Source organism: Zychaea mexicana (genome assembly GCF_025766255.1).
Source record: "Zychaea mexicana strain RSA 1403 chromosome Unknown BDB00scaffold_24, whole genome shotgun sequence".
Lineage (NCBI taxonomy): Eukaryota > Fungi > Mucoromycota > Mucoromycetes > Mucorales > Lichtheimiaceae > Zychaea > Zychaea mexicana.
Window position 1 is genome coordinate 173,294 of NW_026516687.1, and position 25,539 is coordinate 198,832.

The window sequence follows — 25,539 nt, forward strand, 5'->3', positions numbered from 1 at the left end:
CTTGTTTATGATAATACAAACCCCTTGAATCCTGATAGTTGTAACTTAGTAGGCAGTTCACAACCTTTTTGTCTGGTCGTGTGTTCAAACCAACTACTTCTGTGAGCAACGAGCAAGTTCAAGCTTACAAGGAATACAATTCTCATCACACAAATGTGCTCCAGGCACCAAAAAATACCAAGGTAAGTACAGCTGGAGGATCTTACGGCGATGACAGATAAGAGTGCACTATTATTAGCTCAAGCCTAATCAAAAGGTGCGAGAAGGCTAACTATTCAAAACCAGCAGCATGAATTGTCGTCTCGGACGCATAACCCTTCGACGGCAAGGAGCATCACGGATATATCCCCTTGAATAGATGACTGTCCCAAAACATGTAATAATAACGTGTAGATCAGAAAACATAAATGTTTATTAGTCGTCAACATCAGAGATGTCCATGTCAGACTCGCCATCATCCATCTTTTCATCGGCTTTCTCTGGGAGGTATGATACAGGTTGTTCCAGCTGGGGAATCCCGGAAATGCTACTTTGTACAGGTTGTGGGTAATCAGAATGTGGATAGTAAGGTACAGATGGTTGATATTGTTGTTGTTGAGAATGCTGATAGTAATACGAATAGTAATACTGCTCTTGTGATCCTTGTGTTGGTGGAACTGGAGATGGTGATGGGTAAACTTCGGTTGCCGCTGTTGTCTGCACATGTGCGGTAGGAACAGTAGCAGTAACAGTGGTGGTGGTATTGTCAGCCGTAGTAGTACGAGTCGTTTTGGAGTACGGTTGACTATTTTCCAAATAGTAAGCCGGGGCATAGGTATAGTCCAGATGGGGCGTAGTGGTCGTCGTGTGCCTGTGTTTTCGCAGCTCACTCCTTGTTTCCAGACCGGGATAATGGACTAACTTGACACGTTCGTTTGTTCCAACGCTTATCACTGGACCTTCATCATCTTCATCGTGGTTTTGCTCGTAAGATTCAGCATCCGTATAAATGTTTAGCTCTGGGACGTTCTCATAAAGCAGCTCTTCAGAACAACCAATAGAATCGTTCCACTGAGATAATAGCGCATCTTTTAAAAAAGATTAATTATTAAAGAGGTTTCTGTTCTCGAGGGAAATAGTGGAATGACTTTTTTTTTGTGGCAAAAGCAAATGATACCTTTATCTTCAGGAGTTCCCCAATACCCAGGCGGATATCCGTGTTGTCGCATTTTCGAATAGTACGGTGGTTCAGGGTACCGATTGTCCATACCTAATGCTTCTTGCAGCTGGAGGGATATGCGTCCAGGATGAAGCTTGTCAATCTTGTCTTTGAATTCCAAGTTCATGAAAAATCGGCCCATATTGGGTTGCCCCTTGGCATTCTTCTTGAGACGTTTGCGATACTCGTTGACCATGGCATCATTGCGCGGTTTGGGACAATCACTGTACTTATGTACTTCGCTCCCACAGTTCCAGCATACGTGTACGTTCTCTCTAAGAAAAAACAAACAATCGAAAGCACATGTGTAAACAATCCTTCAATCAACTGTCGTGATTTCCTTTCTTTAAAGCGAGTGAATGAGTTACCTGATCCTCGAATCACCTATTGTATCGACTTCAAGTCTTTCATATGACGGAACCTCCACTGGTCGATCTCGACCCACTATTTTGTTCAACTCTCTCTCATCATTGTAGAATTTGCCGTTGTTATAATAGATCGGGGCTGCAATTGATTGTTTTGATGCATATGATGGAATATACGGTCGAAAGTATTCAGATGCTTTGTTTCGTGGTGGCTCTGTTCCTTCTTCTTCTTCCTTTATTGGTGATGATGGTGCTGTTTTAAACGATGATGGTGACGAGGGTGTCGATGGTGGTGTCGATGACGATGTGTCTTTTCGTTCTTGAGCTATCGTCTGCTGCTGCTGCTGCTGCTTGCCGTAGGCGTCAGTTTCGCGTTCCCGCTCATCCATTGGGTCGTCCTCATACTGTCCGGCAATCCTTATCTTGGTACGATCAATACTGAGCTGCAGTCGATCAGGTTCCTTGTCTGCACAATGTTCGATATATTTGACCGGCACCGTATCAAGTTCTTTGATCATGTTTTGAATTAGTGTCAGCGGTACAAATCCGCGATCGTCCGAGGAAACAAGTTGTGCAAAAAAACGATCGCCGTACACTTCTGGATACAAAAGCGCGTTGGTAATTGTGGCAATAATCTCATTTCGAATTTCTGCTGAATCCATTTAGGTATTTTTTTTGTAAGGAAAGAAAAAGTCAACCTTGTTGGTAAACCGTGTCGATGGGTATACCGACGAACTTTAATTTCCTTTTGAAGTCAGGCTCACCTTACTTTTTTTCAACTTGCTGTAACTTTTCTTTTCGCTTATCCATTCTTTCTGTTAACGTTTGATTCGAATGAGAACGTGGAGAGTATGACTTTGAAAAACCTCAGGTAAGGCATTGTTTCTTTCTAATTTTCAAAGAGAGAAACGGGTCCCTTGTGTAAAAAACGAGAACAATCAAGATGCTCAATACTTTATTGTTGGGACTGAAAAATAATAAACAGAAACGAATCACTACTCGATATCCGGGGCAATGTCGAACCACATTCATCGTCGTCAAAGTGGTGGGATATCGTTGTTGGTTAGTTATCTATTTCGCTCGACTGTCACTGGAGACCTTTGAATTACTGTATTCAGTGGCTAAGAAATTGTTTGTATGATATTAGCAAACAGGACAGCAGTTGCCGCTTCCTGTGCTGCAGTGACATCGGTTCTTTCTGGTTTTCCGGTAAGACAAACGAGTCGGACAACGCATAAAGAGGCCTATCCACTGGACTTTTTCTAACTCTCGTATATAAACTATAGTTTGATTCGGTCAAGACACGAATGCAAACGCATCATTATAATTCCCTGATGGAATGTGTAAAGATAACCTACAAGGAGGAAGGTGCTCGAGGTTTTTTTCGAGGTAGATACTATAGATCATCATGTCATGCATACTACGTTAGGAGTAAGAAAAGAAGTGGCTAAATCCTTGTTTGCGATGATAAACAGGCATGATACCACCCCTGATTACTGTCAGCGCGATCAAATCGGTATCGTTTTCGGTCTATGAAGGCACAAAGCACCGTCTGAAGCATTATCCGGGTCTCCATGGCCAAACGCTCGGCTCATTGACAACGCTCGCATCGCTGAGCGGTGCATCGAGCGGTGCCTTTATTGCTGTGCTCAGCTGTCCACTCGAACTGATCAAGATCCAGCGTCAGCTCGAGCAAATGATTGCCAAGGAAAAGGGTCTGTCTACAGCATCATCATCGTCCTGGAATGCTGCACGACAGATTGTTCAGAAAAAGGGCATTTTCGGTCTGTGGAGTGGATTGCGGTGTCACACGGTCCGGGAGACAATGGGCACATCCATCTATTTCGGTACCTACGAGACGGTCAAACGTGTGTTGAGTGGTAACCGGCCTGATGCCAAGTCCAGCCCAATGACGCACTTTATGGCCGGTGGCATGTGCGGTGTCTTGAGCTGGCTGATTGTGTTTCCTGTCGACTTGGTCAAGAGCCGACTGCAGAAGCAGGTCATGATGGATGACCCCAAATACAAATCCATCCGTGCATGCACCTTGGATGTAGTACAGCGCGACGGTGTGCGTGGACTGTATCGTGGCTTGAATGTTACGTTGTTGCGCGCATTTCCGATTCATTCCCTCCAGTTCCTGGTGCTGGAATACGTATACAGCTTGATCCCTCTTAAAACCACTACTACTACATAGATCGTCCCACATCCACGCTTTATATACAATACATAGACTCTTGTTTGTTTTCCGTTGTTCTTTCGTTTACTGTAATTATCGTCCTCCCCCCTAAAGTAAATACCAACCTGTTTGTTTTGTTCTCTCGACTTTGGGTTGAACCCTGGCCAAGATAACAGTGCCCCTCCATCTTGTGCATAGTTTTCCAAAAGAAGAAGGCAGCAGCTTACGTGTGCCTTTTCCCTTTGATGCATGCTTTCTGCTCAGCAGCTTCCTTTCGATCATCGATGGATGTGGTGTCTTGATGCCCCTACTTTTTGTGCAACATTCCATGTGCGCACACTTCTTGGCTCAGGTCATGACGATCTTTCTTTGGAACAATCGATGATTCCAAAAAAAAGATTGCTTATCCACGATCACGGATTTAATTGAAATGTTGGATCGAGCTTTCACCCAATCGCTGTCGACGGCATCCTATCAAATAACTCAAACAAAGACCCGCACAAGAAATTCGACGGAAAACCTGGTGATCATGAGAACCGGAAACCCCATTTTTTGCACTTCCGCTGGTTGCAAGAGAAAATTCTTGTTATTCTCTCACCCTCTGGTCCCGTTGTTTTACGACAAGGTCCACGGCCAAAAGGAAAGAAGAAAAAAGCTTAAATTCTTTTTGTTTTGCAGGTTATGAAAATTAATTATACAATTTACAAGGTTTTCGTCTGTGTAATAAAGGGGATATTCATATTCGTATACGTCCGTATAAATATACATATATAATTATGCGTGTGTGTTTATGTTGCAACAGAGAAAATATACGTCATGTCAAAGTAGAGTGCGCAATGTTTATGTAAGAAGGATTAGAAATCGCCCATATCGCCTCCACCACAATCATCATCAAAGACGGCATCGGCAGCCATGAAACCAAGTGCACCAGCTCCGAGACCAACTAGTGCAGCACCGCCCATGCCCATACCGCCACCACCACCTCGTCTTTGGTTTGCCATCATCATCTGGGGTTGTTGACCATAGGGTTGGCCGTAAGGTTGTTGGCCGTAAGGCTGCTGTCCATAAGGCTGCTGTCCATAAGGTTGTTGACCATAAGGCTGCTGTCCGTAAGGCTGTCCGTAAGGCTGCTGTCCATAGGGTTGACCATAAGGTTGCTGCTGTCCATAGCCATCTGGAGCTCCACGTTGCTGGGGTGGCGGAGCACCCATGGGCCTATCTGCAGGATGTTCCCATTGACGATGCGCCTGTGGTGTATATACGTAGAACCATCGTCCTGAAGAAGGATCGAACTGTGTGATCCATCCAGAGTCTAACGGCCGACTATCAGGGTTTTGCTCATTGGGCGTTGGAGGAGGTGCATACTGCTGCTGAGGCTGCTGCTTCGGTGCTTGCTGTTGGCTCGGGGATGGTTGTTGTTGTTGTTGCTGAGGACCGGGCGAAGCATTGCTTTGCGAGTACGGTGGAGGCGCCTCTTGATACGGTTGAGGCTGTGCAGGGGAGCCAGCGGTAGAGGAGCGTTTTGAGAAAAGACCCATGGTTATGTGAGAAGGAAAAGGGAGATTTTGTTCAAAGAAAGAGAAAAAAGGAACCAATTCAACTTTTGGGAACTTTATATATCCACGCATTATGGCATAGCTTATCGGGGATTGGTTAAGTTTCATGGCCTAGCGCTGATACACCAATTGGAAAGAATAGAATTTCTTTTGAATGTTATATTAATCATTATTACTGTTACTGCAAAATGAAAAAACAAACGGCAAAATGACAATACTTCTAATCTACATGCAAATGATTAACTCGAAATGCTCAAAATGCTAAAAGGAAAAAAAATACGAGTTAGAGTGTAAAATGCAGAGGGTGGTGTGTGTGAGTGTAAATGGGCGGTGTAGGAGGTAAATAAGGGTATGCTACTATGCGTTTTTTTAGGTGATAACTAATCACTCATGGTGACGTCGACGAGGACCAGATCGACAGCAAGATCGTACGAGCCACTGAATGCCATAAAACACTCGGCGACATGCTATTCGTATAAATTCCGGATGGGCTTCTACAATCCTATCTTTACGTATTGCATGATGCCCATCAACAAGCAACAGCATACATGCCTAAGAAAATAGATTTCGAGTTACTAAACTCTCTTTTCCTCTGAACATTCCTCTTTCTGTGAAGCAAACAAATAAAAACACACCACACACACGAAAAGGAGACACCGTAACTTACACAAACAGTCATCAGCACACCGAACCCGCAGCTCGCCGAGACCATGAACATGATTACTTCTTGATATATAACAGCCTGTTGTACGGGCGTTCCGGCCAAGATTTGGCCAGTCATCATCCCAGGTATGTTTATCATGCCCATCACGCTCAGCTGTGTTAGCGATGGCAGCATGGACATACGAATAGCTTGTATTGCCAATGATTTGACTGCTTCGTATCGCGAGGCGCCAAATGACAATCGCGTTTCTATAACCGATGCATGAAGCCTGCGTTTTTGCTTTTGATGTGAGCTTCCCCCGTGTAACATGTCCTTGATGTTATTTTTTTTTACTCTTGTCGTTTACTTACGCTATAGATTCAATGCATACACCAGTGGCCATGGCAACACTGCCCATCGAGTTGCCGAGCAACATACCCATCACGGGAATAAAAGTAACCGGTTTCCAAAAGGGTGATTCGTTCAATGCAAGCGTCACGCCCAGAAAACATACCACGCCATTGCTAATCAGCAGAACCAGAAAGATGATCGGGAACTGATAAAACAATATAACGAACGAGTCAGTTGATCTCTTCATAAAATCACAAGGAATCTCCTTGCAGCAATTCCGATATAACGTCATTTACCAGTCCTTTAAGCGTCCTGCTAGTACGATGGAACACAGTTTCGTACGATCCAACAAGTACCAAAGCAACTATATTCATGCATCATTAGTTTAGACGCAAAAATTATATATATAATTTGTTTGGTGTGTAGGATCTTGATAGAGGACAAGGCTTCTTTTGTTTACCTGTGATCAGCATTACTGGCGTGGCATTATTGACATTTAACACGTCGTCGAGGACAAGGCCCTTTATACATGCTAGAAATCAGCATTTTGCTGTACAGCAAATAATATGAAAGCAGTTTAAATCAAGCATACCATCAGTGTGAGCTGCAATACGCATCGTATACTTGATATGATCAGCGGAAAACCTAACCGTAAGCCCCAGGAATGACTGATCCATGCTATGGAATGATATAAACGTTCGTGTGCGACGTTGATATAGGATGTTTTTGTTAATCTCTGTTTGTTGTAAAAGAACAGTGGTTGCTACAGATGAAAAGGACATGCTTGATATGTACCGGTAAAGAATACAAAGATGGAAGCAGTTAATACATTGGACCAGTCCAATGATGGCGACGAGCCTCCATCCATAGCCAATAAACTATTTTTATTGTAATGCGTGTGTACAAAAAGGAAAGTAGGTTGAATTAAACTAAAGAGGAAAAGAAGTGGAGAAGGAAAGAAAGAAGGAAAAGAAAAGCGAAAAATGTATAAGCAATAATGAGTCGGGAACGGGGTTCTGATTTCATTTTGCGAGTCCCCTTCAACCGCTATTTGAATTTTACAATTTTTTGCGGGTCACCTTTTTATAACCACCTGGGGTTTACCGACCATATCCACTACCTTTATTTTTTTTTGCGCCAATAGATAAAGTGTGTGGTGTGGCGGTGCATAGAAGAACCCCCCCCCCCGTCTCATCACAGCTTTGTAGTTTATCATCAATTAGAACTCATGAGCCCGCGGCTTTGGTTGCACCAGTGTGGCGGCGGCGTCGCCGAAAAGATGGCGGAGAGCAAGAAGAGTACCATGCTCCCCGTCAATAGACACAAAAATTTCTTGATTGTTAGATTACTCACTAAGACTTTTTATTTTTCATTGTGAAATAAGTGCATTGGCAAGATTAAACGCCAGACTTTGTGATATTTTGGAAACAACATCGTTGTCGTTGGTAATGGAAGAGCAGCTATCTGTTGCTCCAGCAAGAGGGGGTGAGGATGGTCGGACACGGTTATAGCATTGCGTGAATACGTTTGCATGCAGGCTGTTGCGCGTTCGTTGCAGCCGTCGCATCAAATCTAATGTCTCGCTTTCACTGAAAATAACACGGTCGTTGGTCGTTTCTAGAAAAAAAAGAAACAATCAGACGTATGCATTGATAATGGTACTAAAGGCTTTGGAAAGACCACTAGATCGCTAAGCAGTCAGCTGTGCAGTAAATACCTTCTAATATGGACATACTGTCAATCAGCAAAATGACCTGGAATTCTGCAGGGGCATCGATGGACGTCAACATCTGCTTGATAAGATTTGCAGCCTCGTCATGCTGGTTTTTCTAGGTTCCGAGATTGGCCATAAACAAATAATAGACGTCAGTTTCCATGCTGTTTCTTCTTTGATGAAGCACTTTTGTGACACTACCTCGAGAAGATTGCGTAACCGTTGGTATTGGAAAAGAAACTTGTAGTGTGTGCTCTTTTCTATAGTAGCCCGAATCTCATTTGTTTCCGTAACAACTTGTTCCAGAACACCTACGACGAGCATCCGGATATATAGTCAGTCACATTTATCGTGCATACAGTGAATACGTATACAGATAAAGGTAGCATATACTTTACCACTTTCCAGATATCGTTGTAGTGCCTTATCCGCCAGTTTGTCCAAAGAAGCAACATCACCAGCTGTGGCATAACTGATAGTCGCCTCTTGCGTGTTGCCTTCTTCTTCATACTTTTCTGCCATAACCTTTGGATATGTTGTGTGTTGTGTAAAGCATATTTAGTTCAGGTGGCGAAAGTGAAAACATGGGACGTAGGAAAGCAAAAAGTCAGGGGAGGGTCAGGGGAAATGCACGGGTGGCAATCCTGCAACTCACCTTGCATAGCAGCTTCTTTAGCTCTAAAAGTTGGTAGTCATCACAGGTTTGCATCATTTCTTTCAAATCATCAGTGCTTTTGGCGGATTCTATCCGTTCGTTCAACAACTACGTTGTATACAATACATCAGTAAATTTGTGATCCAAAAGTAATGTTAGATCCTCTTCTTCTTTTTCTCCTTTCTCTCTTCTTTTAAATCATCATATACATACTTCTTTGGCCCAGTAGTCACGGTTCGTACTGCATGCGGAAACATAGCCCATGGCCTCTTCCCACATATCTTCCTCATGTGCAATCGAGTTTGCATATGCATTCATGATATGATACACTGGATTGATACACGCCTCGTGAGCCATACTAGGCGCCGGTCCACAGCCTCTGTCCATGATGCCTGCACAAATGAATGCATGACCAATATGTGTTTGCAGATAGTAATCATCAAACACGCTTAAAGCGCCATCCCAGTCACGGAGCAGGATGTATTGGCATGCAGCAAGGACCACATCGATTTGTTGTTGCTGTTCGTCTGACGTGGAAAGAGAAGAAGACTGGAGGAACAGACGTTCGGCAACAGCAGCTGTGTCTGTGCGTGTTCGGAACGGCTCGCAGTAGATCAAGTACCCAACAAAACTTTCCAGGAACGTGCCAGCCTTGCTAATCACCTTTTCATCACCACACAGAATCTTGAGCAAATGATTGATTTCTTTACGCACGCGTCGATCAGTAAGCTGAATGCCTTGAGAAGAAGCTCCACTCGAAAGAAATCCTTCGAACTCGTCACTGACTTGCAATCGATATATCGTCCAAGCTTGCCAGGCGGCTAAACTGCTGGCGTCATTTTGTCGTTGTGGTAAGGTGGGCATAGACTCGGCAAGCTGGATGACGCGTTTCAAGCAGCCTCGATTGTCCGCAGAAAGTGTGTCGAGACAAGATTTGAGCATCTGGATGGCTTCCACAACATTGCCTCGTAACAAGTTTCTGTGTTATGAAATGCATATGCGTGAATAAGGTTCATTGTTTGTTTGTCTGTTGATAAGTACATAAAATAGAACATTACTTTACCTTCGAATAAGTAACCAGTCCACAGCAACTTTTTCTTCTGAATCTTCCTGATCGTCATCTCCATTGCTGATATCGTCGTGATCCACAATAACAAGTTCTTCGTCATCACTGTCGAAACTGCCAAAACGTTGCAGATCTTGCGTAGATGTTTCTTCTAAATAGAAGATATCGTTGAATATAATTGCTCTAGTTGATATCATTTATCACTTGAGGCAGTACGAAGTTCCATCCCCCTTCTTTTGTACCTGAAGGCCAATGCAAGCTAAGCCAATCCACCATATCCGCGACAACAGCATCGTCCGTATTTCCAGAAAAGTTAAGTCGTTCGCATAAATCCCATATCCGCAGCAAATCGCCAACATATGCCTTTTCATCCTTGTCACCTCCATTCTACATGCGTATAAAGCTATTCTGTAAGTATATCCCACTCTTTCTTCTTTTTTTTTTGGTCAAGTAAATACATTTGCTACAAACCTGGTTCAAATATTCAAAATATTGGAAGAGGAGACTAGTGTATTCGTTTACACATTTTGCTATATTGAATTTCCTGGAAAGAAGCAAGTGTTAATATTATATATAATAGCTCGTATGCAACATAGGTATCCTTTTGCCGTTTCATTGTTTTACATTCAAAAGGAAAGTCGTTTACCGAGTTAAACTGATAGAGTATGAATATGAAAGTGAGGTTGCTTTCTTTTTGTTGTCGAGTTGTTCAATTTTCGAAAAGATCGCATAAGAGCTTTGATAAAGCTATCATTGATTCAACCCGACAGTCCAATTAGCCATTTTTTTATCGGTATCAAAGCTGGGACGCAGCATGTAACATTACCTCTTTGCGTGTTTTCGGTGCACTATCCCTCAATTCTGTGATGCGCTCATAAATCAAAGTCTTGTCCTAAAAGCAAGCAGACGAAGTTTTGTTGTTAGTGCTCGCAAACAGATACTTCAACGTATACAGACTACTGCTACATTAGGTTTCCTTGTGTACCTCTTCATTGTCTCTATCGTTCTTACTGGCACTTGGCTGCTACATAATGCAAAATATTATACAGAATCGATGTATCAGTATAGATAACGCTCATCACTTGATATCGTAATCCATTGCCTTACCTGTTCTTTGGATGACACTGTTCGCTTTTTGTCGTTGTCATCGTGTGCCTTTTATTTGTTATATTTCCAAGGTCGTTTTCTATTAGTTGTTTGTTCTTTCCTCGCCCTACCAAACCGTGATTGTTTGCCCAAAGTGAAACGTACCTGATAAGCTTCTGAATCCGAAGAAAGCATTGATTGTTCCTACAAATTGTTTCAAACGCTCAGTATGAAAAGTTCCCGACGCCATGCCAACGAATGATTCTTTTCTCTCTGCTCTCTTGTTTCGCACGTCTCATTGCAAATTACTTTTTTAGATCCAGTTGTTGTGGTGGGAGGAGCGGTAGTAGACGATGTTGGTGGTTGCTGACTATTATTGCTGCTGTTCTCATTATCTGTTCCGGAATCAGCTCCACCACCAACTTTGGACCAGTTGCTTATATCGTCTGAATTCGCGGCGTTTTCGACGTTTTCAACTTTTTCATATTCTTCACTTGATGGCGAAGAGGATCGATCAAACGATCCAACTGGATTTTGTTTGGAAGGAGGTACTGCGCGTGCCGACGATGCGTTCTTTTTTGATTTGCCCATTGTTGGTGTAAGTTGTTAAGAGAGGAAAAAGCTCAGCACAATTTTGGCATTAATCTTTTTTTATGTACGTGTTTATTTCCATCCGCGTAACATACATGTCCGTATACACACACGCGTGTGCTTTTGTATTCCACGCGTTTTGAGTTTGAGAGTTGCTATTTTCTAGCTAAGCAAAGAGTTGTAAGATACTGTGGGGTAACTAGTGTATCCATTATTCGACGTGTGTTGATCTTATCACACTTGTAACGTATCACGTAATTCTAGTACATGTGTTGATATATGACAATGTTCTCTCACGTAAATGCAAGAACCATGGTTGCAATATTTACTTAACTGGAGCATTGCTTCATTAGAGACGGTTCGGATGATCAACTATAGGCGAGACGTTACCACTACTACTGCTGCTGCTGCTTTTGCTACCGGAAAGAGCACTTGGTGGATCGGTTCATGATTTTTAAGTTCGGTGCTGCGACGCTCAAAGAGATTTTTTTTTATTTCTATAACTCCACACAACAATATGCCAAAAGAGCCTCACGCCAAACCCTCCGAGATTGCACAAAAGAAAAAGAAGCAAAAGGTCGAGGAACCCATTCCACCTCCTCCCGACAAACCACAGCAATGTAATATTGATTTGCACCTCATGATCAAGCTTGATCGCTTCTCGTTTCCCCGTGAGATCTAACTCCACTGGTTTATTTTTGACAGGTCATTACTGGGTTTCTCGCAAACGACGTTATTGCAGTTTACCTGCCAAAAAGACCAACAAATATTGTGGTGAGCATTTGAATCAGCAAGAAACTAGTGAACGTGATCGCCGTGTGCCTTGTCCGTATGACAATTCACAGTAAGTGCCCTGTCAAAATACTGCATATACGATCTATGGAAAGTTCCCTTGGCTAATATGAATATATAAGTACGGTGTACGAAAAGGATTTGGAAAACCACATGAAGACGAAATGCAATTCACGTCCACGCGAGCCAGAGGTTTTTCACAGTTTAAATATCAATTGCACTATTCCACTTTCTGCCGAAGAACTGGAGTTTCAAAAGAATATCTTCTCGCACAAGCATTTACATGCTCAGCCATGGATCACGCGGGTGCAGTTGGCACAGCTTCCTCAACAGGATTTAAGGACCCTGATCGACGAGGTCAAGGATATCCATGTACCGGAAATTGAGCTATCCATGCTTAAGCATGATGCAGCTGAAAGCAAGAGGTAGTGTTAACATGTTTACACGCGCAATGATTCAATAGCTAATCGGTGTCTGCTGCTTTGGTGTTTTTAGAGAGGGTGTAAAACAAACGAAGCATTTAGATCAACAGGTAAATATCAGCTAAATGAGAATATTACTTTGAAGGATAAGTTAGCTCATATATGTATGTATATACGTGAGCAACTGCAGTCGTCTTTGCTAGGTTATATGGCAAAGGAGGGCATGCTGGACAATAAGGAAGCGTCTTTTATTGAATTTGGTGCAGGAAAGGGAGAGCTTTCCAGCTATGTCAAGCAGGCTGTTGCCGAAATAAATGGTGAAGCAACATACGTTTTGATTGATCGAAAACTGGTACGCAACAAGACCGACAACACATTGCTAGGCAATTCACGCAACCGCTCTACCGTTCAACGCGTCACCATCGATATTAAAGATTTGGATTTATCAAAAGTCCAAGCACTTTCCGACAAGGAAACTGGCAAGCGGAAAAAAGTGGTCGCATTATCCAAACATTTATGTGGTAGTGCCACAGATATTACTTTGAAATGCTTAATGAACTATGTTGAAAGCGAAAAGGCAGCTGGCAATACGCAAGTATCATCAATCAACATGGGGATGAAGAGAGAGAGAGAGAATACGGTGCGATAGAAGTGGTAGCTAACTTCATTTAAATAGTGACCCTATCTCCGGCATCATTATTGCGCTATGTTGTCATCAACTTTGTCGCTATGAAATGTACCCCAACACGGCGTACCTGAACGAGAATGGATTTGACAAGTTGGATTTTGCTCGTTTGTGCAAAATGAGCAGCTGGGCAATCTGTGGTCTTCGGCAACCAGATTGCAGCGGTAGTGGCGATGATCAAGATGAACATGCTACTACGGCTCAAGAAGCCGAGGATGCTGATCAAACGACGTAAGTTTGTCTTTCTTTTCCCATTTGGCAAGGGTAAAAGATGATAAAATGTGGTTACGCTGTATTTATCAATTCACTCACACCCTCTCTCGCGCATATTGTTAGTGGCCATTACTCAGGGTTGGATCATTCAGATAGAGAAAAGATTGGTTATCAATGCAAACGAGCGATCGATATGGGACGAGTGCGCTACTTGGAACAGTTTGGATTTGACGTGAAATTGGTTTACTACGTGGATTCTGCAACTAGTTTAGAGAATTGTGCTCTGATAGCCACTCCCAAAAAGTAGATTTTCTCCTTCACCCTTCATTTCCCTTCCTTTATCCTTCCACCCAAAACGACACATCCCTTTTCGTCATAATGTCTTTTGTAATCTTCATTGTTGAATAGCTTTATTATTATTATTATTTCTTCATCGATCGAATCGTGTTTGTGAGTCGTTTCATGGTACCCTGCTACAAGTTTTGTAAACAAAATAGCAAATAAGCATAAGTTCTGTACCGCTGTTGAACATGAAAATACACCTACTTCTTTTGATTTTATCCTTCTTTCTTTCTTTACAACGCTTTTAGGAATGATATCATAATCAGGAGCCACAGCCTGAGGGATATGAACATGAACCCGTCGTCGAGGGTCATCACTAAGAAGAGTAAAAGAAGTCAACAAAAGCTATCTCACTCACCATTCGCAGCTATAAAATAACACGTACCCTCCTTCTCTAGGTTGTTCATTTGATGGTCTGTATCGTTTACGTTGCGCCATTCTAGATGGAAAAATTTCGATTAGCAAAACTTCCAAGTCCACTTACATGCATCTACTATAGTGAAACTTACGACTGCTCGCGCGAGTAATCTTGTTCTTCATGCATGCGTTCTCTGTAATTATCACTACGCTTGATAACAAGTCTACTCCACTTGGCCACAAGCTGTTCTGCTTTTCGCTTCACCCGTGGCTCAACTCGAGGCGACTTTTGATAAAAGTATACGATTTTACCCACACCACTTTCTCGTAAGTGTCCACTGCTTATTGTTAACTAATACAATGGTTGAAAAAAAAATTTAAAACCGCTGTTTTTTCGTATGATATGGTACACTACTCCTCTCTATTAACCAAAGAAAAAGGATACATTGCTTCATAACTTACAGAGTTCAAGATATCAAGCATCGTGTTTTGAATATCGAGACTTGGAAGTGAGCGATCTGGCAAAGGCTCGAGCCAAAGCCGAATGGTGTCAAGTAGATTGTTGTCCAAAATACTATCTTGCGCAGCATCTCTATAGCAGAAGTGTGAAAATCAGTAACAAAATGAATATCCAGAACCATCCACCAAACACACATCTCATTATCCAATCAATATAAAACAAAGGATATAGAAAAGAAATACATACAGAGTCAATAATGCTTTGGCTTCTTGTAGCATTTTGAGTTTGGCAAGAGCCGGCTTTCGTTGGCTGTTTGAATGATTGTCTTGTTCTGCAGCCATCTTCATCTTATCACGTAAAGATGAGAGCTCATCATCCATAGCTCGTTCCAAATCCTCTTCGTCGGCTTTCTTTCTTTTACGTTTGCCGCTAGACATGACCTTTTCCGAGTATCGATCAAAGACCTCCAAAAAGGCTATTTTTTTGAGATGTTTGATTAAAAGGCAAAGCCATTGAAACACACGCACGCTGATAGCGTCTCCTTTTTCGATTGTAACTTACCTTGGCCAGGATCCAATTCCCCAGGCGGCTGCTGCGAGACGTGTTGTGAGTCGCCACCATCTTCACCGGCAGCAACCTGTCGCTTTGATCGTAGTTCCTCCCGCATCCGTTCCAGATCGGGATCGTCTTCTTGTGTTGAATCGCGCTGAGCTCGTTTAAATGAAGGCAATCGGGGTCGTCTCATTACGGCTTCTTCCTCGTCCTCTTCTTCCTCTTCTTCATCGTCATAATTGTCGTCTTCTCGACTAAATAAAGCTTCTCCTGGTGTTTGCTGCTGCTGCTCCTGTTGTGGTTGCTCCTTTTCGTAATGTGCTGTTGATTCTTCGTTGCTTTGGTGATTTTCTTCGTTACCATTCGAATCTGGCTTGTCGTTCTCATCGGCGGAACCTTTATTTTTTTTATTAGAAAGAAAAAAATCAGCGATGTTGTCGTTGTCGTTGACAAACAAGGTCATATCATATGTTACATACCTTGATCGCCCTCGAAATCGGACAGCTCAAGATCGTCACCAATTTCACCACCAAACAATTCTTCGTTGCCAAGTGCCTATAATAAGCCAGACGAAACCCAATGGCTTTTATTTAGCTAGTTGTGCATTAAAATTGGTTTCGATGAGTGAGAATGTCTTACCAAATCTTGTGACATTGTGTTAAAGATAGAGAGAGCCGGCTATCACTGAAAAGCAAAGTTGGCAAATTCGTCGCATAGCAGGCGATTTTGGTTTTTACAGTCAGCTCAGTGCTTATTCAACCTAAACGCACACCTTTCTTCCCTTCTGATATAGTTGTTTGACTACAGTTTTACTATAGATTCAGCACGTCTATCGATAAATAGCCACTTTATATACCATCATATAGCTCTGATCATCAACAGCTACAATAAACGTCTTTTGAGTTAAAAGAATTAAATCCATGAGTATCAATTATTGACATGCCATTTTTAGTATCGTAAATGGAACGCTGATACACAATATGCATACTCAGAAATATTATGTGGTATATCATTGATTTTTTTGTTGAAAGAAAACACGGTCAATTACAACACTATATCTAGCTAGATCCAGTTATTCCCGGGGGGTGTCTCTAACCCGTCGTAATCATCCCAGTTCAACTTGCTATCAAAGCAAAAACTGGTTTACGCGCTGCTTTATCGCTTGCAGTTCTTCAGGATTACTATATACATATGCAAAAACATATGTAAGTACGGTAAGTTACATATATGAAGAATATGTGCAATATGGAAACACGTACGTTTGAGCCCACTGACGCACGCTATTGATTGCTTGCTGCATATAGGGAGCTGCCTTCTGCTTGTTGAAGGCCTCACTGTTATCTCCAACTTTTAGATGTGTAATCGAATACTTCGTGTCGTGCACTTCGCGAGTCACATTAGTGAAGCCAACAATCTGTCGGATAGTGGGATCAACAGGGATACATTAGAGACACCATTATACATATACTCTAAGGATGATCTTCTCATCTAGGTCCGTTCCATCTTACCTGGCCATCGATACCCTTTAAAGGACGACAGGGTAGCTTTAACTTGACTTGACATAATCCTCCACTAGCATCGGTCACAAGCAATGTTTGGTACCAGAGTGCTCGGCCTTCGATAGTGCGGGACTCTTCACCAGAACATGTAGAATCTTGTGTTTATCAAAATAATTGTTAGTGGCAGTGTCGACATAAATCTGCCCGAAATGATTACTATTAGACACACTTACGGAGAACCAAGACAGCAATGTCAATTTCTGAGCCTTTATCGAGGGTTGGCAAGGTAGCTGTCAAAGAGATTTGGCGGGGTATATACAGAGTAGATGCAAGTGTGGCTTCGTCGATATCTGACACACTCTCCCATTGAGTTTTTCTTGTCGTTTTTAGATGTATTGTAGATGAGTTGTTGTTTATGCTTTTGTCTGAAAGTGTGTACGGCATTGTAAAGTAGATCTTGTACCGGCTGCCCTCGCAGATATCCAGGTGTTTCAGCTCATTTGCATCCAATAACAGTAGCGTTGCCATCCTTTGCTCACTGCCGCCGCCGTCGCTGCTGTTGCTGCTGTTGGAATTACTGCGATAATCACATAGCTGCACTCTAAAATGAGCTGAAACAGTACGCTCCTCGGGTTTCGTCGGTGATGGTTCTTCGAGGGGCTTTCCTCGTGATTGTACCATGCGCATACCGCCATGCTCGTGAAAGCGTGGTGCCCACCCACCCCCACCTCCATCATCCCAATGTTGGTGGAGTTCAGCTCCAGCGCGCCTTCGCTCCTCTTCCTCTTCTCTGGCTGTCCGTTTTATCCGCGTGCCATTTGGTAAAACTTCGGTATACATCATGGGATACTTGCGACATACAACGACATCCAGTACAGTAATTATACCTCCATCTTCATATACGCTCGAAAGAGAGCGCAAGACGAGTCGGTTTCGTTGATATCCAAGTTTAGCATCCCACGCTGCTAGCCAAGAACCATTTGTTGTTATAGATAAAATGGAATCATTGGATGATGCGCTTAAAGGCGATCGTGGCTGTGCATCTCCGTTAAGCTGATTACATATATTTACCGTTAGATACCAGTTTACGGACATTAAAAAATATAAAGCTAATTAATAGTAATCTTTGTACCTGTGCTCCACATATTGACAGTTTTGATCCGATAGAGACTTTGCCTTTTGCAATCGCACGCTCCAATCTAGGATCTGTTACTGCGTTGATCTGATACCATCCATCTGTTAAGACCAGCTGGTATTTTCGTGCAACAGCAGCAGCAGCTAGTAGTAGAATGTTACAATATTTTATGTAAGTTAGGAAGAAATAGAAACGGAAATATGCAGGACGTAATTTAGAAAAGAAAACTACCGTTTTACCTTGCCCACCGCCGTCCGCTGCAACGAATGGCTTTATGTCGGCAACAGCAAGCACCATATGTTTTGCAGGGTTATCGTCTTGTTCGTGTATCCGCTTGAGCACAGATTGATGACCCAAGTTGATCTCACGCTCATATCTAATATTCTTATTATTAGTTATGCGCTCCTAATCACCCGATCCCGTGTTGTGCTTTACCTGTATAAAAGCTGCTCAACAACTTTACGTGAGCACCACCAGTCTCTGAATTTTGATGGGTACGAGCGGATCATACAAGCAAGTTTCCAGACTATCCAGCGATAATGGTTCTCCACCCATGCATCGGATATAAATCGGTCCAGAACACCAGCCTTACATATAGCTTTATAAGCTTCTTTAGGGCCCCAGTTAGAGAACCGTACTTTACCGGCATCAGCAGCAGTCAAATGCAGAATTTCATCAGAGCTGTATTTAGAAGCAAACGATCAGTTCAATAGCCCTTCTCTCCCAAATTGTTTGATTCGCTATATTTTCTTGTCACCTTTAATGGCTTACATATTCATATTCTTGAGATCATTGAGACTGTGCTGAAGAGGCTTTCCTAGCTGCGACAGAGGATAACGTGTGCCCGTTGCTGACATGTTTATGAGTAATTTCTAAAAAGGACTTCAGCGTCTTCCTTTCACATCCGATACCAAACTTACCATGCATGGAAAATACGGTTCGTCCTTTACATTGAATCGAGCAGGAGGGCAATTTTCCAGAAGCAGCAGCCTTGGTGAGTTCGTAATTCTCTTGGAGAACTGGCGATTTAAATGGCTTCATTTTCGGATTTGCTGCTACATGTCGTCTTTTTAACCGTTTGTGTGGAGGTGAGGGACGTACTTGCTCCATTGGCTTTTGTGTTGGAGTAGGAGCAGAAAGCTGTTCTTGTGCTGGGGGTACCGATGGTGGTGGTGGTGGTGTCGCTTCGCGTTGCTGTGACCTGCTGTCGAGCGTTTCATTAGGCTTTTGCGGTGATAACTGTAATTGTGGCTCGTCTTCATAAGATATTGTCCTCCGTAATGGTGATGCTTGCTGTGAGTTTGCTGAAGAGGACGGCGATGAAGGAGGGAAAGGTCGTTGTGATAATGGAGATTGTGAGGCTTGTGTGAGCTCTCTCGTCGTTTCAGAAGTATTAAAAAGGGCAACGGCTCGTTGCTTTGCATCTGCAGATACCGATATTGTAGTTCTGCTATTGCCCATCATAAAGCCTCCATAGTGCGATAGCACATCCTCGTACTTGAACTGCAATTCCTCGTTGTCTATATTGTCAGGACCAATGTCATTTTCGGCAGGGCGTTTCTCGCCACATTTCGAAGGCTGTTCTTCAACATGCGCAGGTACATGCAATGTCTGCTGTTTTTCTTTTTTCTCTGGTTCCTTGGACTCTTCGTTGAGTGATTGAATTAATTGTAACAAATCTTCGGCTTTGCGTAAGGCTTCTTTAGAGCTAGAAGCGACAGGACGACCAGAACCAGTAGTGAATCCACCTAACTTTGTTGGAACAGGTTTCTTTTGATTTTGAGCGTTCAGGGTATCGATATAGTCAAAGGTGCTGTTCTTTCCACTCGTTACGGACGTCGCTTGCGCGCTTACTGGTGGTGATGATGAGGACGATGATGCTGGCAGTGGTAGTCTGCTGTCGACCGTCTGCTTAGGACTACAATCTTCCCGATCATTAGAAGGTAAATTGGTTTGACTGGATTTGGTGATCGTGGTAGGAGCATTATTGAAAAATGCGAGTGCCTTTTGTCGAGCCGTGCTATCGATTGCCACTGACTTTTTGCTACCCGCAGTCATGAATCCACCAAACTTGTCCAATGTCGATTCCATCAGTGGTTTTATGAAAAGCGCGTCTTTTGTCTCCTGTTGCTGCTTATTGGGCTCATTAGAGGCCTGGTCAAGCTGGGTACTGCTGCCACTATTCTCCAAGTCGTTTATCAAAGATGGAAAATCAATGTCGAATTCTATTCCCCACATTTCTTCGTCTTCGTCAGATTCCGTCTTTTTCGTATCCATATTGGATGACAACTGTAGTGGTGATAACGGCAGTTGGGGTTGGTTTATCTTAGCAGGGAGCGTTGCTTGTATCTCCATTTTGGCGGAGCATGTGGTTGTTGTTCCTATTGTAGTCGTGGCGATGGTATTGTTGGTCGTTCTCCAGTCAGCTTTTATATATGCTTTTACAAATTAGATTACTGCACAATCTTCCTCCTGAAAGTCATTTGGAGCATTTTTTCATGTTGTACCTTGTTTGGAATCAAGGACAGGTTGACTTCCTTTTTTCTTCTGATTGTCGCCATAAACATTACTATTCTCATGCTGATTGGTATCGATTTCGCGTAACGGTTTCAAAGTCTGTTGCTGTTGCTGCGGTGGCACGGTGACGCGATTCTCACGCTGTAATGGGTCTCGAAAAACGTGGAATGCCGTGCAAGGACGTTCGTGGATATCACCGTGCGTTTTTTTATGTGAAAACAGCTGTACATAATTCATTGTATACGGCACGATTAATAAGGAGTATCATGACACAATAAGACACAAACACGCTCTTTGCTATAGTTACGTTGTTATTGCTGTTGGTGGCAAGCGCTTGCTCTGCCTGTTTTTCGGCTAAGGCGACATTCCGAAACAGCTGGTCCCTAAAGCCAGGCGATCCCCAGTCGTCAAAGAATTCGTCGGTTTGTGACGAGGAGTCCATTGTTTTGGAGGATCCAGTTTAGATAATTGTAAAGGGAAAGCTGAGTTGTAGCACAATGCAATCAGGTCTTCTCCACCGTCACACACACACAAAGTTGCTTCAATTCCGCTCCCCCCCTCCCCTCCCACACACCAGTCGTTGCTTTCTTATTTCCAAAAAGTGTGTGTAGACCCAATCCATGAGCAACCACGTTACCAATAGGCGTCCCCCATGGAGAACAGTGCTTCTTGGATTCTTGGGTTTTACTGATCTTCCTGTCAAGGTGAATTGTTGGTACTGTAACCAAGATTCTTATTTGCTGCCTGGAAGCAAACAGACCGAGGGGTACTGGCACTGTAACATTTGCGAAAACACCAACGTAAAAGACGAGGTAAGCAAATCTATCTTTGGTCTTCACAAACTGCCTTGTACGAAAAAAAGAAACAGTTATTTAATACGCAGCCATAAAGAGTGGTGAAATTGTAGACACGTTGCCAGTAATGTACGATGCGTCACTGAATCGCTCCAGTAAGTAAAGCCTAGAAATAAGCACAAATGCACATATGCAAATAAACCGTTAAACTAATTTGTGTATCATACACAAAATTATTATAGTAACTCCCATTCAAGATGCTTCACGAAAGTTCCAAACTCGGCGACTATGTGAAAGCTGTGAACGGAACCAGGCACTAATATACCAAATCATGAGTGATTACATCCGAGACGAAAGTGTAAGTGTGTGTATCCCAGAGTTCGTATCTGAACAGGTGCTAAATCCTTTTTGTTTTTCATTGATAGGATCCCGATTATGACTACTATGTCCGAACGGCAGATGACTACAAGGCATCTTTACATCAGAAGTATGCTCTATGCGACAATTGTCAAGCTATCGTCGATGAGATAGTGACTGAACAAAAAGCTGCATTACGGCAACGACGTTTCAACGAAAAGCTGACGCGAAGTATGACGACAAAAGCACCGAGAAAGCCGTCGAAAACCGAGTACCGGATATTAGGTTTATTATGGCTGTGGCTTCATTCAATGACATTACTCATATGTCTATATGGTAAGCATGGTGTCTTACGTGTAGAGAAATATAAAATAGCTGACACGCCTATTTGTGGATTTTTCTTTTTAGCTTATTGGTATCCACCTGTACTACGAAAAAACGCACATTTAACAACGGATTTGTCACGGTTCTGGGAGACGTTTATGATATCCACTGTAGATTTGACGAGTTTTTTCCGCCATTCACCACTCGAAATTACGTTTTCAGAATTTGCTAAAGCCGGGTTAATGCTTGTCATACAACGGGCATGGGATGTGGCACAGAGTATACATCAGGCCACGATATGTTTCATAGCACCTGAAAGCGAAGAAAGTTGTCATTGGGACGTTTCAGATCACGCCACCTCGTTTGCATTCGTATGCCTATTGTCATTTCTATGGATGGATTGGCACCCAAAAGCCTCAAAAACGTACTTTGAGGAGTCGCGGATAAAGCGATGGGGCGCCTACAAGGTAAATAGAACTCATTTTGACCACTGTAATTTCCTTGAGCTGTTGTTGCTGATCACTAACTTGTCTCGTGAAATATATAGGTTGTTCAGCGACTTTTATACGTGGCACGGTTCGGTCTACTCGTGGTACTTGGTTATGCAGGCGAGCAAACCGTATATATCGCCATGGGAATCGCTTTAATCACTATTCCATTGGTACGCAAACCAGCTATTTGGGAGAACACGAGAGATTGTATTATACGGACTACTGACACTAATATTTGTTAATAGCTTCTAGTGTTTTCCGTATGTATTGTTAAAGTCGCTAGCTCTGATTGGCGGCTTTATCAGTCTGGGAGCCCGTTCAATAGCTTGAAACGGACATATTCAGAAATACAGCGATTTGCCACAGACAAAATGACCAAGATCGGCAAAGAATCGATAGAAGCGGCACGATATGTCCCATCTGCTAAACGAAAAACACAAGGAGAAGAGCAGCAAGGAGAGCAGCAACAATCCGTGAAAGATGAGAATATGGATGATGAGTACGAAAAGAAGGTGACGGAGGCAATGCTGAGAAAAAGATCTCTGTTCAAGCTCCCGTTGTCACGAAAACATCAAAACCAAGCACAAGGTGACGATGGTGATATGGAAGGCATCGTCACTGGTATCCATAAAATTGCATTCGATAGTACTATATAGTAGTCTTTTTACTTTTATCTTGTAAATCATTTTCTCTTTCCTACCCCTTACCCCATCTACGCATACACACCCTTACACCCAACCACCTATTAATCCTTCGCCCATTCTACCGAACATTACAACCACATAAATCACATTAATCACGTACTTTTTACCCTGTAAATTCTACAATAGACATAGCATTCCCACTTCATCCTGTATTAATCTCTGCTCATTCTTTCAAACTTCAAACTGATCAGTCCACTACTCATAAAGTAGTACTGTACACCACGTTAAAACCGAAGCATTTGATAACATGCATCCTCATTATTATCAAAGGCGCTATCATAGGCTGGAATTTCTGCCTTTCTATACATCGTATGATAACCTGGTTATAAAACCTTGCCTTTCACGCGTGAGTTTCTGACGCGTCTTCGTTAGCACTATAGCAGTATTCACTGGACTTGCAAGTAAAAATAGGATTCAATGACGGTAACGCTATTCCATGCGTTAGTTTTGTTGTTTATAGGACCAGACCTGGTACTCAAACTGAGCAAGCTGTCCTTTGGGCTTTAGAGGTATTTAAAGAATAAACGTACAATCAGCTTATAATTAAATTACTCCAGACCTTATGAACGAAAATAATGAAGAAAGTTCTGGCAAGGCTCAAAGCAAAACGTGAGCTCAAAACTACTGGTACCTTCCTTGTAGCAACAATTTGCACGATCTCTCTTGTGGCTACTCCTTTTGCTAAACAATTCTTCACAGTATCATATTAGTCAAGTGTCTCGTAGCGACGTATTGTTTACGCAAGGTTGCGCCATAATTTCGAATATGAGATTGGAACACTAATCTCGTTTGCAAATAGATATTCGTTACCACCAAGCTCTGGAATACGGATCAAGGTTATGAAAAGGCTTTGGTAGCTTTCGATAAGAGTATTGGTAAGCTCGGCTTAGATTATGTGGATCTGTACCTTGTCCACAGTCCTTCTCCCGGCACCAAGCTTCGTCCCGAAACATGGAAGGCAATGGAGCATTTAAAAAAGTCTGGCAAGGTTAAGAGCATCGGTAAGTATTCACAATCCTTCAGACTGTATGTGTTTTAGCATGCATCACTTGAAGGCGTTGTTAATATGTTAATGAATCAAGGTTGTGAATTCATCACATCCGCGTTGTAAATATGGAAGCGAGACATGAAGCCTTTCGTGCAACAAATCTGTATTTCAATATCCGCTAAATTATTTTACAACGGGAACTTATACTTTTCTTAACGGCTTAATATAAATTTTACAACGGTGTCTTACTACTTCCTTAACGGCTGCTTTACTCTTTTTATCAATGGGTATGTTTCACTTTTTTAATTCATATTCGCATTTATTCAATCTCACTTGTTAATTTTTTTAGACAATCGCAATCCACGAAGGAGCTACAACGAAGCTTTTTTACACGCAATGGGAGAAACAACTGCCACTGATCGCTCCAAAAAACGCGCGTTGATGTTTGCAGACTTCTATGACGTTGTACCTGTTGCTTTAACCGATGAGGATGGTAGCGAAGTGGATTTGATCTTGTCACCAAGCCACATCGAACAACTACAAACTATGCTTGCAAGACCACAACAGCTAACCTTGACGCGTCCAACTCAAGAGCTGTCCCCAGTCAATATGTTTCTGACACGTGATACTGTTCACAGCCTTGGTAAAAAGGGCGCAATCTCGAATTACCTGTCAAAGCGTCACTATATCGAATTGAATAAAGAAATTATTAAAAACTGAATCAAGACTGGGAAATCAAGCCCAACCAGCGTTACATGGTTGCAAGAGCGCTCAGTGGATCAGTTATAGTGGACTCTGAAAACCATCGTGGTCTCCTCATTCTGTCATTGGAGGTGTATGGTCGCGACCCTGAAATTGAAAGCCACGCTGAGCAACGAAGCACTGTCGGCTCCACCCACTTATCAACATCAGTCCCGTCAATAGACTGCAACGATTTCGCGATAGGCACGCTGCACCAAACGGAAGGAAAGAATGTCTCTGTCAAGCTTATACTTGGTGCCCACCCCTTCAACGCCCTTGTCACTGCAAGCATGCGAATTGACAGTGTTGCGCATCATCTAGAGTGTGGGCCAAGCACAGTAAACTTTGTGGTACCTCCACGGTCAATATATAAATTATACCTGGACTCGCAATCATGGTCCGATTCTTCGGTGCTTGACAATAATGACAATTCGAATTCCATTTACACCCACTCCCGGCATATGCAGCTGCGATAGCTCAAAACAAAATTTCATGATATATATGACGCTGGATATCTCCTGCCTTTTATAATCAAAATGAAATGAATATTGAAGCAGCCAATGGAATCAAGTCCTTGCAAGTAGGAGAAAATGATGACGTAAAGACTTGGAGCTCGCCAATAGATACCCTTTTTTTCATCTTTTTTTAAAATTTCTGAATAAAGTAGTTTGTTTTCTTTATTAATATTTTTCAAAATATTATTCATAGGAGGAAATTCTTTATTATCATTTATATCTAATTTAAAATTATCTTCATAATTGG

At 42.5% G+C, this 25,539-nt stretch overlaps 13 protein-coding genes across 13 annotated transcripts; 5 read left to right on the top strand and 8 right to left on the bottom strand.

Annotated features, from left to right (window-relative positions):
- Positions 1-414: 414 nt before the first annotated feature.
- BDB00DRAFT_870907 (uncharacterized protein) lies at positions 415-2,225 on the bottom strand (the record flags this gene model as incomplete). The annotated part of the gene is made up of 3 exons (XM_053126765.1): positions 415-1,067; positions 1,157-1,473; positions 1,567-2,225. The coding sequence occupies 3 exons, from the start codon at positions 2,223-2,225 to the stop codon at positions 415-417; spliced, it is 1,629 nt and encodes a 542-aa protein (XP_052981180.1).
- A 116-nt stretch (positions 2,226-2,341) lies between these two features.
- Positions 2,342-3,966, top strand: BDB00DRAFT_278421 (mitochondrial carrier domain-containing protein). The gene is made up of 4 exons (XM_053116764.1): positions 2,342-2,434; positions 2,549-2,772; positions 2,850-2,952; positions 3,039-3,966. The coding sequence occupies exons 2-4, from the start codon at positions 2,701-2,703 to the stop codon at positions 3,758-3,760; spliced, it is 897 nt and encodes a 298-aa protein (XP_052981181.1). The 5' UTR covers positions 2,342-2,434; positions 2,549-2,700; the 3' UTR covers positions 3,761-3,966.
- Positions 3,967-4,511: 545 nt separating this feature from the next.
- On the bottom strand, positions 4,512-5,579 carry BDB00DRAFT_278391 (uncharacterized protein). Its single transcript, XM_053116763.1, has 2 exons — positions 5,517-5,579; positions 4,512-5,445 (listed from the first exon to the last, which is right to left on the bottom strand). Exon 2 carries the CDS (start codon positions 5,404-5,406, stop codon positions 4,597-4,599), a length of 810 nt encoding a protein of 269 aa, XP_052981182.1. The 5' UTR covers positions 5,407-5,445; positions 5,517-5,579; the 3' UTR covers positions 4,512-4,596.
- Positions 5,386-7,324, bottom strand: BDB00DRAFT_816300 (UPF0014 family). Its single transcript, XM_053122984.1, has 6 exons — positions 7,088-7,324; positions 6,885-6,970; positions 6,753-6,813; positions 6,589-6,656; positions 6,313-6,497; positions 5,386-6,230 (listed from the first exon to the last, which is right to left on the bottom strand). The coding sequence occupies exons 1-6, from the start codon at positions 7,158-7,160 to the stop codon at positions 5,828-5,830; spliced, it is 876 nt and encodes a 291-aa protein (XP_052981183.1). The 5' UTR covers positions 7,161-7,324; the 3' UTR covers positions 5,386-5,827.
- A 469-nt stretch (positions 7,325-7,793) lies between these two features.
- On the bottom strand, positions 7,794-8,792 carry BDB00DRAFT_278475 (uncharacterized protein). The gene is made up of 4 exons (XM_053116766.1): positions 8,662-8,792; positions 8,405-8,531; positions 8,010-8,317; positions 7,794-7,909 (listed from the first exon to the last, which is right to left on the bottom strand). Exons 1-3 carry the CDS (start codon positions 8,716-8,718, stop codon positions 8,076-8,078), a joined length of 426 nt encoding a protein of 141 aa, XP_052981184.1. The 5' UTR covers positions 8,719-8,792; the 3' UTR covers positions 7,794-7,909; positions 8,010-8,075.
- A 392-nt stretch (positions 8,793-9,184) lies between these two features.
- Positions 9,185-11,435, bottom strand: BDB00DRAFT_278464 (uncharacterized protein). Its single transcript, XM_053116765.1, has 11 exons — positions 11,123-11,435; positions 10,979-11,017; positions 10,835-10,882; positions 10,713-10,751; positions 10,554-10,619; positions 10,374-10,474; positions 10,199-10,271; positions 9,970-10,114; positions 9,725-9,878; positions 9,448-9,640; positions 9,185-9,365 (listed from the first exon to the last, which is right to left on the bottom strand). Exons 1-11 carry the CDS (start codon positions 11,402-11,404, stop codon positions 9,321-9,323), a joined length of 1,185 nt encoding a protein of 394 aa, XP_052981185.1. The 5' UTR covers positions 11,405-11,435; the 3' UTR covers positions 9,185-9,320.
- A 783-nt stretch (positions 11,436-12,218) lies between these two features.
- Positions 12,219-14,253, top strand: BDB00DRAFT_278719 (methyltransferase TRM13-domain-containing protein). The gene is made up of 5 exons (XM_053116769.1): positions 12,219-12,621; positions 12,692-12,728; positions 12,809-13,209; positions 13,295-13,534; positions 13,640-14,253. The coding sequence occupies exons 1-5, from the start codon at positions 12,350-12,352 to the stop codon at positions 13,821-13,823; spliced, it is 1,134 nt and encodes a 377-aa protein (XP_052981186.1). The 5' UTR covers positions 12,219-12,349; the 3' UTR covers positions 13,824-14,253.
- BDB00DRAFT_278511 (uncharacterized protein) lies at positions 13,881-15,992 on the bottom strand. The gene is made up of 9 exons (XM_053116767.1): positions 15,867-15,992; positions 15,707-15,782; positions 15,237-15,623; positions 14,922-15,150; positions 14,678-14,807; positions 14,368-14,567; positions 14,244-14,297; positions 14,063-14,174; positions 13,881-13,986 (listed from the first exon to the last, which is right to left on the bottom strand). The coding sequence occupies exons 1-9, from the start codon at positions 15,879-15,881 to the stop codon at positions 13,939-13,941; spliced, it is 1,251 nt and encodes a 416-aa protein (XP_052981187.1). The 5' UTR covers positions 15,882-15,992; the 3' UTR covers positions 13,881-13,938.
- Positions 15,993-16,119: 127 nt separating this feature from the next.
- BDB00DRAFT_816308 (BRCA2, oligonucleotide/oligosaccharide-binding, domain 1-domain-containing protein) lies at positions 16,120-18,804 on the bottom strand. The gene is made up of 8 exons (XM_053122985.1): positions 18,633-18,804; positions 18,297-18,542; positions 18,101-18,237; positions 17,859-18,004; positions 16,960-17,779; positions 16,736-16,881; positions 16,487-16,641; positions 16,120-16,408 (listed from the first exon to the last, which is right to left on the bottom strand). Exons 1-8 carry the CDS (start codon positions 18,716-18,718, stop codon positions 16,354-16,356), a joined length of 1,791 nt encoding a protein of 596 aa, XP_052981188.1. The 5' UTR covers positions 18,719-18,804; the 3' UTR covers positions 16,120-16,353.
- Positions 18,433-21,175, bottom strand: BDB00DRAFT_278581 (uncharacterized protein). Its single transcript, XM_053116768.1, has 6 exons — positions 21,016-21,175; positions 20,686-20,860; positions 20,369-20,600; positions 18,782-20,242; positions 18,633-18,682; positions 18,433-18,542 (listed from the first exon to the last, which is right to left on the bottom strand). The coding sequence occupies exons 2-5, from the start codon at positions 20,818-20,820 to the stop codon at positions 18,651-18,653; spliced, it is 1,860 nt and encodes a 619-aa protein (XP_052981189.1). The 5' UTR covers positions 20,821-20,860; positions 21,016-21,175; the 3' UTR covers positions 18,433-18,542; positions 18,633-18,650.
- Positions 20,945-21,519, top strand: BDB00DRAFT_816315 (uncharacterized protein). The gene is made up of 2 exons (XM_053122986.1): positions 20,945-21,338; positions 21,498-21,519. The coding sequence occupies exon 1, from the start codon at positions 20,999-21,001 to the stop codon at positions 21,275-21,277; it is 279 nt and encodes a 92-aa protein (XP_052981190.1). The 5' UTR covers positions 20,945-20,998; the 3' UTR covers positions 21,278-21,338; positions 21,498-21,519.
- Positions 21,520-22,347: 828 nt separating this feature from the next.
- Positions 22,348-23,320, top strand: BDB00DRAFT_816318 (uncharacterized protein). The gene is made up of 2 exons (XM_053122987.1): positions 22,348-22,514; positions 22,590-23,320. Exons 1-2 carry the CDS (start codon positions 22,485-22,487, stop codon positions 22,998-23,000), a joined length of 441 nt encoding a protein of 146 aa, XP_052981191.1. The 5' UTR covers positions 22,348-22,484; the 3' UTR covers positions 23,001-23,320.
- Positions 23,321-23,847: 527 nt separating this feature from the next.
- On the top strand, positions 23,848-24,087 carry BDB00DRAFT_761087 (NADP-dependent oxidoreductase domain-containing protein; the record flags this gene model as incomplete). The annotated part of the gene is made up of 1 exon (XM_053119249.1): positions 23,848-24,087. A coding segment is annotated over one exon (240 nt), but the record flags the coding sequence as incomplete, so codon positions are not given.
- Between the last annotated feature and the right edge of the window lie 1,452 nt (positions 24,088-25,539).